Source organism: Sciurus carolinensis, chromosome 1 (assembly GCF_902686445.1).
Source record: "Sciurus carolinensis chromosome 1, mSciCar1.2, whole genome shotgun sequence".
NCBI classification, from domain to species: Eukaryota; Metazoa; Chordata; class Mammalia; order Rodentia; family Sciuridae; genus Sciurus; species Sciurus carolinensis.
In genome coordinates this window covers 72,679,192-72,695,204 of record NC_062213.1, presented here as the reverse complement: position 1 = coordinate 72,695,204, position 16,013 = coordinate 72,679,192, and the positions used below count along the sequence as shown (strand labels likewise).

The 16,013-nt window shown below is 36.7% G+C and overlaps 1 protein-coding gene across 7 annotated transcripts in view; it reads right to left on the bottom strand.

Annotated features, from left to right (window-relative positions):
- Asph (aspartate beta-hydroxylase) overlaps positions 1–16,013 on the bottom strand; it is a 222,989-nt gene that overhangs the window by 185,861 nt on the left and 21,115 nt on the right. For 3 of the 7 annotated variants that reach the window (XM_047553821.1, XM_047553827.1, XM_047553834.1), the window contains exon 2: positions 692–841. In XM_047553821.1, coding sequence (XP_047409777.1) covers positions 692–841 — 150 coding nt within the window. Of the gene's footprint in view, positions 1–691; positions 842–7,138; positions 7,452–16,013 lie in introns of those variants that run through there. The other 4 variants (XM_047553844.1, XM_047553850.1, XM_047553859.1 and 1 more) reach the window with 4 other exon arrangements.

Sequence of the window (16,013 nt, the reverse complement as noted above, 5' to 3'; positions counted from 1 at the left end):
AAATTTTAAAAACATTAAAAAAATAAAAACTAATACATAATACATTTTCAAATATTTGATTTTGAATTTTATATTATGTGACTTTTATCTCAATTTTTTAAAAAGATGAAAATGATAAAGAATTATTAGTGTAAGACTATCATGAAAAACTAGCAATTATGGGAAGACAAAAGGAAAAAAGGAGAAAAACGGGGGGCACGATGGATAAACCTGTCCCAGCACATGCACGCTCTCACATAGGTACCTCCTCCAACAGACAGGAGTGTGCTTTGAAAAATCCTTTCTAAAGTAGCGTTTCACAAACTGTGCAGTTATGTTGTATTCATGAATACTGAAGTAAATTCAGCAGTTCATGATCAAGAATTTTAAAAATTTGTAATATAATAAACCTGAATAGAAGGTATAGAGTACAACATGTAGCAAGAATGAATTCAATAAAACTCATTTTGGTATAACTTCTGTGTACTATTCATATATTTATTATACAGCCTTCATTTTTAAATATAGTTCAAAAGCCACTGCTACAAAGTAACCCTGGTAACATCCCCTCTTGCTCCCGTTCTATTGAGAACCACTGAAAGGCTATAAAACTGAACAGAACCACAAAGATAATAACACAACCTTGAGATGACTAAGGGATGTCACTTACCCTCTTACATATTCACATAAGAGACATTATTAAAATGCTTACCTAGAACTTCCTCGTAATCAACAAGATCAAACCAAACAACCGCTACTGAAGTCCAAACTCCCAGCAGGGCAATGACCATAAACCAAGTGAAAAAGGAGCTTCCAGAAAGTCCTCCTTTCCTTCCGTTTTTGTGTCCTCCATGCTTTGTCTCTGTTTAGAAATAAATGTAAAATGTCATCATGGAAGAAAACGTTTCATTGAACACCTCTCTTCACAATGAACTGCTTACACAGTTATTTGATAGATCATCTCAAAAAGTTTTCACTTAAGTTCTCAAAACATGCTATGCAAATAAAGGTTTTGAAAACAAAAATGCTTCCTCCTAGATTCAATACCACGTATAGAAACCCATAATTTTGAAATAGAACAAATACACTACTAATGGGCTAATTATTTTTTAAAAATTAGTTAAGCAACTCAGTGAGACCCTGTCTCTAAATAAAATACAAAAAATAGGGCTGGGGATGTGGCTCAGTGGTCAAGTACCCCTGAGTTCAATCCCTGGTATCAAAAAAAAAAAAAAAAAATTGTAGTTGATATGACATATACATTGCTTTCAAGTTATCAAAACCACCTGCATAAAACCTCCTTCAAAGTTCAGAGCATATAAACAACTTAATGAAATCCTAACAATGTAGCCCGATCTTTTTCTGTATCCTCTTTAGTTTCTGTAGAATCTTAAAACCACTGTTTAGAGAAGAAAATAATCCCCTGCCCCCAACCACTCTTAATCTGAGAGAGAGAAAAAGAGAGCGAGAGATAGGCAGGCAGAGGGCATATGAAAGAAGAAGGAAACTACAGAAATACATAACAGGGGCAAAGAGAACAAAAACAACAAAATGCTGTCCTTCTTTATAGGGTCCACTGGGCCCTGTGAAGTAGGAAAAGGTTCATTCACAACTGATCTCAATGCAGGAAACAGCTTGGTAAACTGTCCACCAAGTGTCATTTATCACATTTGATATGTTTAGCATGACTTATTGTTTTGGTAATATTCTTCTAACAGTTAAAATTAAACAAAAAATATGAAAGCCAAGTGACAGTTTTAAAAACTAGTCAATATTGTTCTTAAAAGGCATGACCACTATACACATATTTTCCTTAAAAGGTAATGTGATAAATATTATGAAAAAATTAATCAATAAAAAGATTATATCATCTGCCAAAATGCCATCTGAAAAGAGGAAAAGTTTACAAATGGCACGCTGCCTTACATCTGTGCAGCACATGGACGGGTCCTCTGTAAAGGTGTTCATAGGCTGCTGTACCTCTCCTCACAGAGACTTGTCCGTGTCTCTACAGAGGGTGCTTCTGGATGTGTTAGCAGGGCAGTGCTCATCCATGTGATCGCTCCTCACACGGCAAGACATCTCACATCCCTGGTTTCCCCTGGACCAGAGGCAAGTAGGTTCCAGAATACGACAAACAAAAACACCCCCAAACATTTTCACGTATTTCCTAACTGGGGAAGTGCCTGGTGGAGAGCCACTGGGAGAGAAGACAGAAATTAGCATGTTTTACAGAAGAAAAGTAAAGGGTCAAGGTCAGCAGCACAGCTGCATGGAACTAGCAATACCACATGAGGACATTCACAGCCTGAGTTCCTGGATCCATATCAAGTGAGCTAACTCTCATGATTTCTCAAGACTCTACTATCAACTTTGTTTCTAACATAATCTGTGTAAAAGTTGGTTATATGAAAACACAATTTACATATTAAAAATATTTGCTGTGCTAAGAATAAATTATTGCATATTAAATCAACTTAAAATAAGTTTTCCTGTTTCATTATCTGAACACAGAAATAGGAAAGGGAGGCTGGGTGAAAATTTTGGCAATATTGGTGAGGAAAATGATGACTTCCAGTTTTTATGTATCTCAACTATATAAATTATAAAAAGAATGATACAAATCAAATTGCCACTAGAATTTTAAAAGTTAAAGAAAAAAGAGGTAGGTGTCTGTGAGGACAAATTCAGCAGCAGTGAATTGTGCTTAAGTTTTTTAACGTTTATGAATATGAAGAAAATTTTCTTAAAAATATCTTATTTTTATATAACGGTTGATCCACTTGCATACAACACTAAGTATAATAATGCCTTCTAAATATACATTTATTTCCAAACATGAAGCAATCATAATTAATGACTACAAATTCCCTTCCTTGGCTACTTATTGCCTCTAAAAACCAAATTTAAATTAGAACTTCAGTAAAGGGCTGGGGTTATAGCTCAGTTGGTAGAGTGTTTGCCTTGCAAGCACAAGGGCCTGGGTTCAATCCCCAATACCGCAAAAAAAAGAACAGAACTTCAGTAAAAGTGTTCTTCTCTTATCAACTGCTGTACATTTTGTAACTGACACCAAACTCTGTGTTCCTCATTAATTGAAAAATAGGAAGGTTGAAAAAAAAAGCTCATACTTTATTTAACAAATTTATTCAGCATTTATGTGCCAGACATGATATAATTTGTACCCAATAATTAAGTCTTCAACTTGTATATGTTCAAAGAACAGTCAGAACTAGTATTTAAAATAAGTATAAAATGTAACATCTAATAAAACAGTAACTTGAATTCAAAGTTCAACTCTTGCTTTCTCCTGTTTTTTATTTTATTTGTGTGGGTTTTGGTTTTGTTTTGTTGTTATTCTTTGTGTATTTATTCTTTTGAGACAAGGTCTTGCCATGATATGTTTCATAGTCTGGTCTCAAACTCTTGGGCTCGAGCTGGGGTTGTGGCTCAGTGGTGGAGCATATGCCTCACATGTGTGAGGCACTGGGTTCAATTCTCAGTACCACATATAAATGAATGAATAAAACAAATGTCCATCAATATCTAAAAATAAATAATAAAAAAAATAAAAATAAACTCCTGGGCTCAAATGCTCCTCCTGCCTCGGCCTCCTAAGTAGCTGGGACGACAAGCTCTTTCCTCAGTGCCCCGCTTCTCTATCTTTCTTAAACCAGAAATGGGGAAGGAAAATTTATCTGATTTGGTGATATCTGTGTTAGTTATTGAGGAATTGGAAAAGAGAGGGAAGAAAAGGCCAAATCTATAGCAGAGAACACACTTTTACCTAGAATCTGTTTATTTTAGACATGATTCTAAAAACTTAAATCACTTTTCATTATTCACTGCATAAATTATAGAAGAGACTTTAGAGAAAATCTGACCAAATGAATTAAACAAAAAGAGTGCTGGCGGAGGAAAGGCTTAGAAAGGGAGTGGAAAAGGCACATGAATTAGAACAGTGGAGTGGCAGGAGGTCATTTTTTACTAGCGTCCACAGGCAAGCCCCTAACGGTCCTTACAATAATCTGTAGTACAAGGTAATAACTGATACTTATATTATCCTTTTTAAGGTTAAGGAATATAAGAAATGCATTACCAATCTTAGACTTCCACTCAAAATACCTTATCAAATAGAATTATCACTTTAAAAGGTACATGATACTGAGCTAAAATATCAAATTGGGAATATTTTATTCCACTCCAATGTCATACAAATGATGTACTACTCCAGCATTATTAAACTTGTTACTGTTAGTATTTGCTTGCTTCCTAAAGGAATCAAATATTAAGTCATAGAAAGGGAGTCTTTTTTAAGAGAGAGCTTTTTAAGGGAACTCTTCTATTAAGAACAAATAATACTCCTGATATGTCCCTCTGTAAATATGGTGTGCCCAGTCCCAGAGGGATGATCAGTTTCTGTCCAATTAAAACAAAGAGAGCACAGTAAGAAAAACCCTTCATGAGGGTTTAACACTCTCCAAGTAAACCTGAAACCAGTACTTTGTCACAAAAGTATTCTAAAAGAACAACTAGTAATTGTCCCTATATTCTAAGATCAGAATAAAACTATGAAAAACATGTGGAGTGGGGAATAGAAGTTCAGTGGATTAGAGAAAAGGGAATGAAAGGAAGGGAGGGAGAATAGGAATAGGAAATACAGTGGAATGAATTTGATATAACTTTCTATGTATATATGTGAATATACCACAGTGAATTTCCACATCACGTACATCCATGAGACTGGGATCCTAATGAGAATAAGACATACTTCATGTTTGTATAAATATGTTGAAAATATACTCTACTGTTATGTATAAGTAAAAAGAACAAATAAAATTTTTAAAAACCCTCAACAATAAGAAATAATTCAATTTAAAAATGGGTAAAATCTCTAAACACATTTCAACAAGACATAAAGATGGCAAGTAAGCATATGAAAAGACATTCAGCGATACCATATTTTCATTGGCCATTAGGAAGTTGTAAATAAAAAATAAGATATGATTATATACTTATTAGAAAGTGCAAAATCCAAAAAATTGACAACACAAAATGCTGGTGAGGATATGGAGTACCAGGAAGGAACACCTACCCATTACTGCTGAGAATTAAAAATTGAACAGTTACTTTGGAAGATAGTTTTGTAGTTTCTCACAAAACTAAATATGTGATCATGTAATTGCATCTCTTGATATTTACTCAAAGGAGTTTAAAATTTACATATATACAAAAAAACAGCTTTATTCATAATTGCCAAAACTTGGAAGCAACCAAGATGTTCTTCAGTAGGTGAATTGGTAAATGCACCATAATACATCCTGATAATGGAATGTTTTCCAGTACTAAAAAAAAAAGAGCAATTGAACCATGAAAAGACATGGTAGAAACTTAAATGCATATTGCTAAGTGAGAGCAGCAAGTCTGAAAAGACTACATACTCTAAGTAGTATGTAATGCAGTAGTCCCCCCATTATCGGTGATTTTATTTTCTATGGTTTCAATTACCTTTGGTGAACCATGATTCAAAAATATTAAATTGAAAAATTTAAAAATAAAAACAAAAAGTTTTCATTTCATTTTTTAGTTCCCTTTTCAAACCATAGCCACTAAGAACTGGTCAAAAGTTTTACTGGATTTAAGAATATGTCAGAGACTGATTTCTTTTTTTCCATGCTGCCTTATCAAAATTATCTGATCTCCAAATTAGAAAATGTTCCCGTACACTACTACACACCAAAACTACCATGGCAACATCCCAACAGTCCAAAAGAAGACTCCAAAATGAAGACTGAGCTAAGGACAATAACTAATTCTACTTACTTAGTTGAGGAAAGGGAAAATAGAAATGCCTCTGCAGCTTAATGGTCATCAATTACTTAAATGACCTACTGTTAAATGAATTACAAATCATTTATGTTTCCATTAATACTGGAGATTTCACATGTACAGATCAATTATGCTTTTGTTTTGTTTTATTTTTCCAGTACTGGGGACTGAACCCAGGGTGCTCTACTACTAGCTATATTCCCAGCCCTTTTTATTTTATGAGACAGGGTCTTGCTAAATTGCTGAGGTTGGACTTGAATCTGTGATCCTCCAGCCTCAGCTTCCCTAGTCTCCAGGATTACAGGCATGCACCATGTCACCGGGATTCAACTGTTATGCATTTGGGATGCAAATATAATATGAGATATATACAAATACATATCTATATGATTATATATAAGAATAATATATAATAATATAATAACATATTATTCATGCAGAGTAATATGATATCTATATTATCATATAGATATCTATATGATATCTATAAGAATAATATATAATAATATAATAATAATATATTATTCTTCATGGAGAATGAAGCACTTGTCAGATTAGTCAAGTGACCCATTCTAACCAATTATTCACAAAAGAATTCAAAGTGGAGAAGCTTCCATAATCTAGCCTAGTAGTATAATCTTCTCAGTTGCTGCTTCCTCAGATTAGAGTTAGATTAGATTCAATCTTCATGTGTCTAATCTTTTATTATATAAATCATCAACATAATGAGTCACTACAGTCTGCTTTAATGGAAAGATAATCCTCACGAAGTACAGCAAAAACAGACATATATTAGAAAGTAAAATCAACATAACATTAAAGAATAGTTGAAAGTTAAAGATTCAATTTTAAAAAAATTCTAGTCTTTTTTCACATTTATTATCAGCTTCACAAGTAAGTAGGTCACTTTCCATATATGGTAAGTCTTTGCTTAAACCAACTAAGTCTCCTCATTTATACAAGATAGGACTTGTGTATTCTGTCAATTTATATGAAATCAGAATGAACACAATTCTTTGAATTCATTATAATTAACTTATGTAAGACTTAGAAAAACTGGTTCTATATTTTTTGCAGATTTTTAAATGTGGTCTCTGATAGTAGAATATATTAAAGGTTAATCTAAATTAAGGTACTAAAATACATTCAGATTAAAGACAAATTATTCCATGAAAAATTCAACCACCATGAAAAGTCAATGGCTCCAGGAATTCAAGAGACAACAAAGAAGACACAATCAACACACTTAGCCAAAAATATGTGAACAGAGCAACACTGAAAATAAAGTCAGATTCAAAAACCAATTTTAATTCAAACAACAAAAATATACCTTTATCTTCAGCCATTTTGGTTTCTTCAATCCATGAATAATATATGTTGAAGAAGAAAAATCAAAGTGTTCCCAGCAGGTATCAGGCACACTGCATGCCGTTCCCTCCTAGGATGTGGACTAGCCAACCCCTGCATGGCCACAGGCTCCAGAACTGAAATTGGACCTGACTGCAAGCTCTGCTCACCAGTTATTTTTAGAGGCCTCTTCCTCCTTCCTCGTGGCAAATGCTACTAATCACTCAAGCTGAAATGTGCTCCTGACAATCCTCAGGCCTCTCTCCACTTAGGGGATGGGTTCCTTTCTCGGATGGTCCTATCTCCTCTTAACTCCAACCTCTAAAAAAAATCAAGCATGCTGGAGAAAGTGAAAGGGAACAAACTGTGCTACCAGTTTTGTTTTCGTGGACACAGGATTCAATAGCTTTGGCCTAAACACCAAATCCTTCACAATTGTAATGAGTTCTAATGTGGCCCCAAGCCCAGAAACAGCTCTATTTGGCCCTTCAGAATGTTAATCAAATGCCTACAACACTATTAGCTAGCTTGTTTGAATCAAACGGAACCATAAATGGTAAGAAATAATCAATGCTCTAGAATTCTGACCCACAGCATTGCTATCTCAGGAACAGTTCTTCCAAAAGCAAAAATAAAGCAATCCCACAAAAACATTTCATGGAAGAAGGAGGGACAGAGGGTTTCAAGGGAAGGATTGGAGGAAGGGAAAGGAATACTGGGAAGGCTGAGAGGAGGGGACACAGAAAAACAGAATCTTGATCAGTAAGAGAAGTGACCTAGGAAATACCATCTCAAAAAGAGAACTGCAAAGAGATTACACAACCACATTCTGATTTTTTTTCTACTTTTCCCCCATCCCATCTCCAAATATCTCTTTTGGGAAATAAAAATCAGCCCAATTTTAATACCATTTTTTCACTGATCTAAGATTAGCAGTTCACATTAGAGCTCTGATGAGTATATGAAATTAATTTTGCACAAATAGTATCTAGAGCAAGGCAGCAACCTTTCAAAGCTGTTTATAAGTCTTTAGTTTTTTTTTTTTTTTTTTTTTTACTTCAAATGAAAGCTTCACAGGTAAAATTAACATTTAGATGCTCTGTCTTCAGAGTTAGCAAACTAAGGTACCAATATTTGATGGCCTAGATGTGGGACAAGGTAAACTAGCATCGGGGACAACTAAAGAAAACTGACAAGCGCTTTGGTGTCCTCTGACATGAGTCATTCCCCCTCCTCCCTCCCTCCAGGATCTATCCCACTAAAAGTAGTGTTTCAGCCAAGCATTGGGGTGCATGCCTGTAATCCCAGTGACTTGGGAGGCTGAGGCAGGAGGATCTCAAGTTCAATGCCAGCCTCAGTAACTTAGCAAGGCCCTAAGAAACTTAGGGAGACCCTGTCTCAAAATAAAAAGTTTTTAAAAGGGGGTTGGGGATGTGGCTCAATGGGTAAGTGCCCTTGGATTCAATCTATAGTACCAAAAATAAAAAATAATAAAGAGTTAAAAAGTTAGTGCTTGTTAAAATATGAAATGATAATGAATCGCTTATAGTCAGGTTTAAGATAACTGGGACCTCTAGAGCCATGAGCAAAAATAAACTTTTTCTCTTTATAATTGCCTCAGGTGTTTCACTGTAGTAACTGGAAGCTGCTCAATACACCCCTTTATCACTTCCTGCATTCACTTCTTTCTATACCCATCTTAAAGTGCATAGTTCATCATTTAAATCCCTCCCCTGGTTCACTAAACTCTCCTTACTTCTCTTTTTATGGCATCAGTCTACCACAACAGTCTCCTGAGGGGAACACCATTATTCATCTTCTTCATGACAACAAGGCAGCTGGACACACTGAAGAAAATCAGGAATAGGATACAGTACATTCAACCTCAACAGGGCTCAGTACTGCCTGTCAAGCCCACATTTCTCTAAAACATTCCTTTTCCTATTGTGCTCAAAAACTATTTCAGTCTTCTTTGCCCTAAACTATTCCACTTTATATTCAAAACCACCATAGCCTTTTACTTCAAAGAAAGAACAGAAACATCAATGGGGAAGTGTCTTGACTGTTCATTGCCAGCCATACAAACCAGTACTCACCTGTACCTATTTCCTGCTTTCCTCCCAATTCTCCAACTAGCCTGCCCCTCCTCAGCTCTTGGTACTTGTCCTCTCTCTTTCTCCTCTACACCTTCATACTCAGTGCCTTTACATAAGGTTTTCTCTCTGAAGGGCTAGCCCCTGCTTTTCTTTCTCCGTCCTCTCACAGATTCAATTCTCAAAAAGGCAATGATGTCACTTTTACTTTCTGCCCTCCCACTCACTCCTTACAACCTGTGGGCTGCCATCTGGCTTCTTCCCATGACTACTAGGCAGTAGCTCTAATGTCACACCAATGATTTCCATGTCATTACATCCAAGAGAATATGTTCTGTCCTTATCTTACTTGACCTCTTACAACAATTCAACCCCCTTTCGTGGACATTCTTTTCTCTTGACTCCGATGACTTTGGAATCTGCTGACATTCCCATCACTTTTTGGAGTTCCTGATTCTAAGTCCCCTTTGCTGGGTCACTCTCCTCTAGCTGACTGTGAAGTGCAGGAATTCCATAAGTTTGGTCCTATGCCACCTCCCTAGGTGATGTCAGCTACTATTTGTAGGGTTGAAATTTCTCTCTCCTTTGGGCTCAAACCATATATCTGGCTTTTCAGTGACCTACCTGAGTAACTAACAACCTAACCTCAAACTCAGCACAGTCACAAAAAGCACTGACCTACCTCCTTTCCTGTCCTCTCCAATGTTCTAAATCCCAACAGAACTTCTGTGAAGGTTGCTGCTTAAGCTGAAAAACGGTGATTGTCCTCACCCTTTTCCAAATACTCACCTCTTAAATGAATTTCTATCTGGTGGCTACAAATGGGCCATGCCAAGATATGGGTTACCCCAAGTTCCTGGTCATCCTAGCCTATTTTTATGTTATGATATTTTTTAAAAGCATGGTATGTGTCACAGCATCCAAAAGTAGGAAACCCTGTCTTAAATCACACAAGTTTCTTCCTCAATTGTGATGGATCACCTAAATCCAAGATACTATCTCTTAGGCTTCTTATGATCCTTAACATAACCTGTGCTCCATACAGCAGCCAAAATAATGGTTTTTAAATCTGATCATATCACTACCTTGTTAAAAATCCATGCTACTCTCACAATAAAATCCAGAATCTTGAATATGAACCATTGGACTCTCCTTGACATGACCCAGTCCACAGCTCCAACTCAGTGCTGTGTCATTTCCCTTGAGCTGTCCAGAAACCAGCCACAGAAGAATTTTCATGCTCTTTCAAGTCTCAGGATCTCTGCCCAGGCTATTTCCCTTTCCCAGAATGTCAAAATGATGCCACCACTATCTAACCCTAAGGCGCAATCCCCTGCCTCACTGTCTCCTGCTCACTCTGCTTACAGACCACCTCCTCAAGAAACCTTTCTGCTTTCCTGACATGCTAAGTAGCATGTACTTCTCCTTTAAGGCATTACTACACTGGGAAAGAGAGAGCTATTTCTATTAATTAGACAGTAATTAATTTCTTAATCTCCTGCTACCTCTAGAATGTAAGTTTTATGAAGCAGGTACTAAATATGCCGTATTCATACCCTTGCATCTGATGGGTACTCAACAAATATTGTGAAATAACTGAATAAATCCCTTCTCAAATTCTTGTTACTATAGGACTAATCAAACCACTTCCCACTAACTCTTCAGAAATAAGGGAGAAAAGCTTTGGAGGTCAGTCTCAGCAATTTAATGAGACCCTGTATCAGAATAAAATAAAATAAAAAGGACCAAGGTGTAGTTCAGTGGGAAAGCACCCTGGATTCAACTTTTGGTTCTGAAATAGGAAAAAAACAAAAGAAAGAATGAAGTCCAGTCCAGTGATTTCTCAATGCTGGTTACTGGTTATAGATTCCAAATGGTGAATTACAAAACTCCACAGCTCAGTCTTGGATAAATTCTTCAGTGACCAACCTGGGGTGACTGACACCTTGGTGGAACAGGAGTAGGGTCAGGTAGTAAAGGCTGTGGAGTTTCCTTCATCTTTCCTGGAAGCCAGACACCTATCGATATTCTCTTGACTGAAGCTGTGTAGAAAAGGCATAGTTGATTCTGACAAGGGTCCACCATGAATCTTAGAACTTAGGAAAACAAAGTTATGTTCTCATCAGTATTAGTAAATGAAAGTGCCATATTAGCAAGACCCAAGCATATCAGCCTCTAGTACTTTTCAAATCTGGAATTTATTTCCAGTGGGGAACTACTGCCCTAGAACCCACCTGTTTGTATTAACACTGATTCACAGCAGAGAACAAGTGAATCAGACCACAGGCACACGAGCTCCCCACTTTATAAACCTATAAAGAACCAAAACTCCTTATGGAAAAGGCTAACACAATATGAATGGTAGATAACGTCAAAGTTTCTTCAAGTCAGGCCTAATCAGTCAGTCCTTCAAATTTAATTAGTTCTCCCTCCAGAGCATTCAAAAGAGAAGTCTACATCTCAGAGGAAATACCACTGCCCTGGGGTTAATCGTCCATATTTGCGGTTAATGGTTATTAGTAGGATGTTCAAAATGACCCAGTCTCCTGCTGGTCTTGGACAGGCAAAAGGTGTGAAGAAAGATGAATTAATGATGTCCATTTAGAAACGCTGAGGTGATGACAGAAAAGCTGATAGAACAAACAAAAAAAAATGTTCATTTTTCAGAATTAAAAACATAACCAAAAAAGCCTATCATTACTCAATCAACTCAAATTTCTAAGCAGAGACTACAAAGCCAATACGGATGACAACCAGGGATCTATAGTTGTATCCCTAAAGGCTCTCTGACCTTAACCCATTTAAACAGCAAAAGATCCACAGTTCCCACTTTTCCAGGCAAAAATATTTACAAATAAGTATTTAGAGACACAAATGAGGAGGAAAGAGAGGGAATATATAAAAGCATTAGCATAAAATATACATAAAACTCAAGTGAAAATTATAAACCATATACATATCTTAGGCTATTAGAAAATTATAGGTCAAAAAAAATACTGGATGTAACCATGCATCCTAATACATTCTGGGACTAGCCAACAACACTTCACTAAATAAATTAATAATGATGAAGGTGAACAACAGTAATAAAGAAAAAGCAAGAATAGCTATATCCAAAAAATTGTATAGGGACAAATTAACTTTACCCAAAGAAAGGTCTAGCCTTTGCCCTTGGTTACTTGGATGTGGGCTTCAGGTTCCTGAAATGTCTTGCCTGACAGGAGTGTCTTTGCTTGCCTGAAGGCTTTGGGCACTGGGCAGTCTCATGTGATTTATAAGAAAGGCTTTAGAACATGGAGTACCAGTTCTGATATTGGAGGAACTGGACAGAGACTAAGGGTCTGCCATGCATGCAATATATGATTAACCCCAACACACTGTGGACACCAAAGGATGGAACAAGGTCCTACAGTCAGTTATCCTCTTCAGGATGCACATGTCTCATGCTGATGTCAGGAGGGTACTGTGTCCCTGAGAACAAAGACTACGTGTCTGGAGATTTTCCAGACTTTGCCCTATACATCTCCTCCTTTAGCTATTTCTAATTTACATCCTTTTACTGTAATAAAACTGCAGTGGTAAGTACAGAACGTTCCTGAGTTCTGAAAACTGTTCTAGTGAATTATTGAAAGTGAGGGTGACTGCAAATATCATCAAATTTGTGGCCAGCTAGTCTGAACTCATAATGGCAATGGGGACCCCTGAAAATTATGTGCCTGAAGTGAGGGCAATCTTGTGGGAAATGGTCCTTCAAACCATACAGTTTGCCTACCTAACTGGAAAAATCAAAACCAATTAAATAAACTGATGACACACACACTAAAAGTATCCTCTCGGTGTGTGAACTACAAACTTTCTTGTACACAAATCTTCAGTAGAAATTTTATAGCTTTGTCAAAATAGTACATTTTGCAGAATAGTACATCTGAGTTTCCACCTACCTTAGTAAAATATGTATATTCATTTATGAATTCCCCAAATCCCTCACCTAAGGCAAAATGAAAGGTACTGGCAAAGAATACCTTGTAGAGACCAAGGGTATCTAGGGGGAGACCAATGTTTCTGTCAGCAGGTATCTGCTCAAGCAATGAACTCAATGGACCACGTGAGCAGAGCAGAGAGGACTAGGGAGGGAAACCTGCATATAAAAGCTGAAAAGCAACCTGAATTACTGGCATGACGTCAGTTTCTTATGGATCAAAGTGGGCAGCAAAGTTCAGGGGTTTGTACTGTCTAGCCAGGACCTTACTCAAAAGGGTTGACCACCACATGGGACACCCAGGAGCAGAAGGGGTGTAATATCTGTCAGGAAAGATCCCAGGAGAGTTGCAAGAAATCATAGGGTATGTTCCCATCTGTCCCTCCAAAGAACTCAGAGGCAGCACCTGGGCATCTGTTACTTGAGGGCAACATGCCAGCTCTTCTTATCAATAGGCAGAGAGCAGACTCTGACAGGGACACGTGAGGGAAGAGCCCTCCCAGTCACACACTTTGAGAAACCAGACTATTCAAAGGCTGACTGGGAGGGTGCAACTCAATCCTTCCTGCTGCAGGTCCCTCCTGCCCTGCCTCCAAGGAGAGAGAGAACTTAGAATTGGAAATGAGATCAGACCTCAACCAGACAGACTTTTAATAATGGAGAGTGACTGGGGTGTTAAGGAATCTGTCCCAGAGAAAGACAAGAGCCTCTGCTACCCAGAGAAAATGGGAGATAAGTCTTTCCCCATTAAGCACAATGACTGGATGAAAATGAAGACACTTGATATTAGTACTCTGTCAGACAGAGATGAGTAAATAAAATGGCTACACAATGTGCTTTTATATGTTAGGTTCAACCACATGAAATGGCCAGCTTTTGACAGTTTTTTGAAATAGCCACAAAAATGGCTACTTCATAGGACTTAAATAATTTATTTCCCCAATGTTTTACTATGAAAATTTGCAAACACATGACAAAGCTAAAAGAATTGCACTAAGTTCCTCTATACTTACCACTTAGATTCCCACTATTACCATTCTATTCTATTGCTATGGCAAATCTATCAATCTTTACCCATTCATTAATCCGTTTTATCTGTATAATACACTTCCAAGTAAACTATAGACATTAGTACATGTCCCTACACACTTCAATCCATAAATCAAGTAATTTAACATGTCTTTAGTTTTTAATGTAAAAATTCACGTAAAATAAAATGTATTAATTTTAAGCATACATCCTGAGTTTTAACAAATGTGTACACGAGGCCAGGCAGAGTGGCACACACCTGTAATCCCAGTGACTCAGGAGGCTGAGGCAGGAAGATTGCAAGTTCAAAGCTGGCCTCAGCAAATTAGTTAGGCCCTAAGCAACTTAGTGAGACCCCATCTTTAAATAAAATATTAAAAATATTAAAAAGGTTGGGGATGTGGCTCAGTGGTTAAGCACTACTGGGTTCATCCTCAGTACCAAAAAAACAAAAAAGTGTTTACCAGTGTAACCCAAATCATTTTCAAGAGCTAGAATATTAGAATATTATCACTACCACCTAAGTTCCCTCTTGGCTATCCCCATTCCTATTTCACCCCATCCCACCTTGAGAAGCAACCTCCATTATTCTTTTTTTCCCCCCACTAGAGATTAGTTTTGCCTATTCTTGGAATTTCATAAAAACAGCATCGCATACTATGTACATGTTTGTGTTTGTTTCATGTTCCTGACAGGTGTGTTATCTGGAGCAGCAGCTCATTCCTTTCCATTGCTGGGTAGCACGGCTATGCATATGTAACGTATGTGAGTGATACAGAAAGAATCGGAGTGTATCCATACTCCTATAAGTAGAAAACTCGCATTTCCCACTTACAACTATAATGCATAAAACTGTTAGGAACATTCTAGGTTCTACCTCTATGAATACAACTAACCGCAAATGGAAAATGCAGTTAGACCTATGAAGCTTGCACCTGTACTGGACATGTAAACATGTTTTCTCATTATCATTCCCTAAACAATGGAGTTTAACAATTACTAACATAGCATTTCAGTGGATTAAGTATTACAAGCAATCAAAAGATGATTAGAAGTATACAGAGGATGTGCAGATTATATTCAAATACTATGTCATTTTATATAAGGAACTTAAGCATCTGAGGATTTTGGTATCCATGGGGGTCCTGAAACCAATCTCCCACAGATGCTAGCTACCTGGAGCCCCTTTCCCACAGATGGCAAAAAGCAATACCATATAACTGTATTTCTCATAGGTAAATATGCAGGAGTGGAAATGATGAGTCATAGGGTAAATGTACACTTAGTATAATACGAAATTATCAGAACTTTTCCCAAAGTCAAAAGGTTCTACCAGGCAATCACTAAGATGCTATGAGTTCTGTTGTTCTACAGCTTTATCAACATTTAGTATTGTCAACCTTTTTAATTTTAGCTGTTATGGTGAGTGGGCAGTAGGATCGCCACATGGTTTTAACTTGGATATTTTTTTCTTGTTCTTATTGGTCACTTACTTTTGTGAACTATCTGTTCAAAATTTTTGCACATTTTCCCGTTTTTAAATTGAATTGTACAAGTTCATTGTATTTCCTGGATAACTGTCCTTCAACAGATAAACATGTTAAAAAAGTTTCTTCCCATCTGTAGCTTTTCTATTCATTTTCTCAATGTCATCTTTTGATGGGTAATAATCTTTAAAGTTGATGATGTAATAATTTTATATGTTTATATTTTTATTTGTTTTTAATACATATCACTAAATTGAAAAATGTTAATTA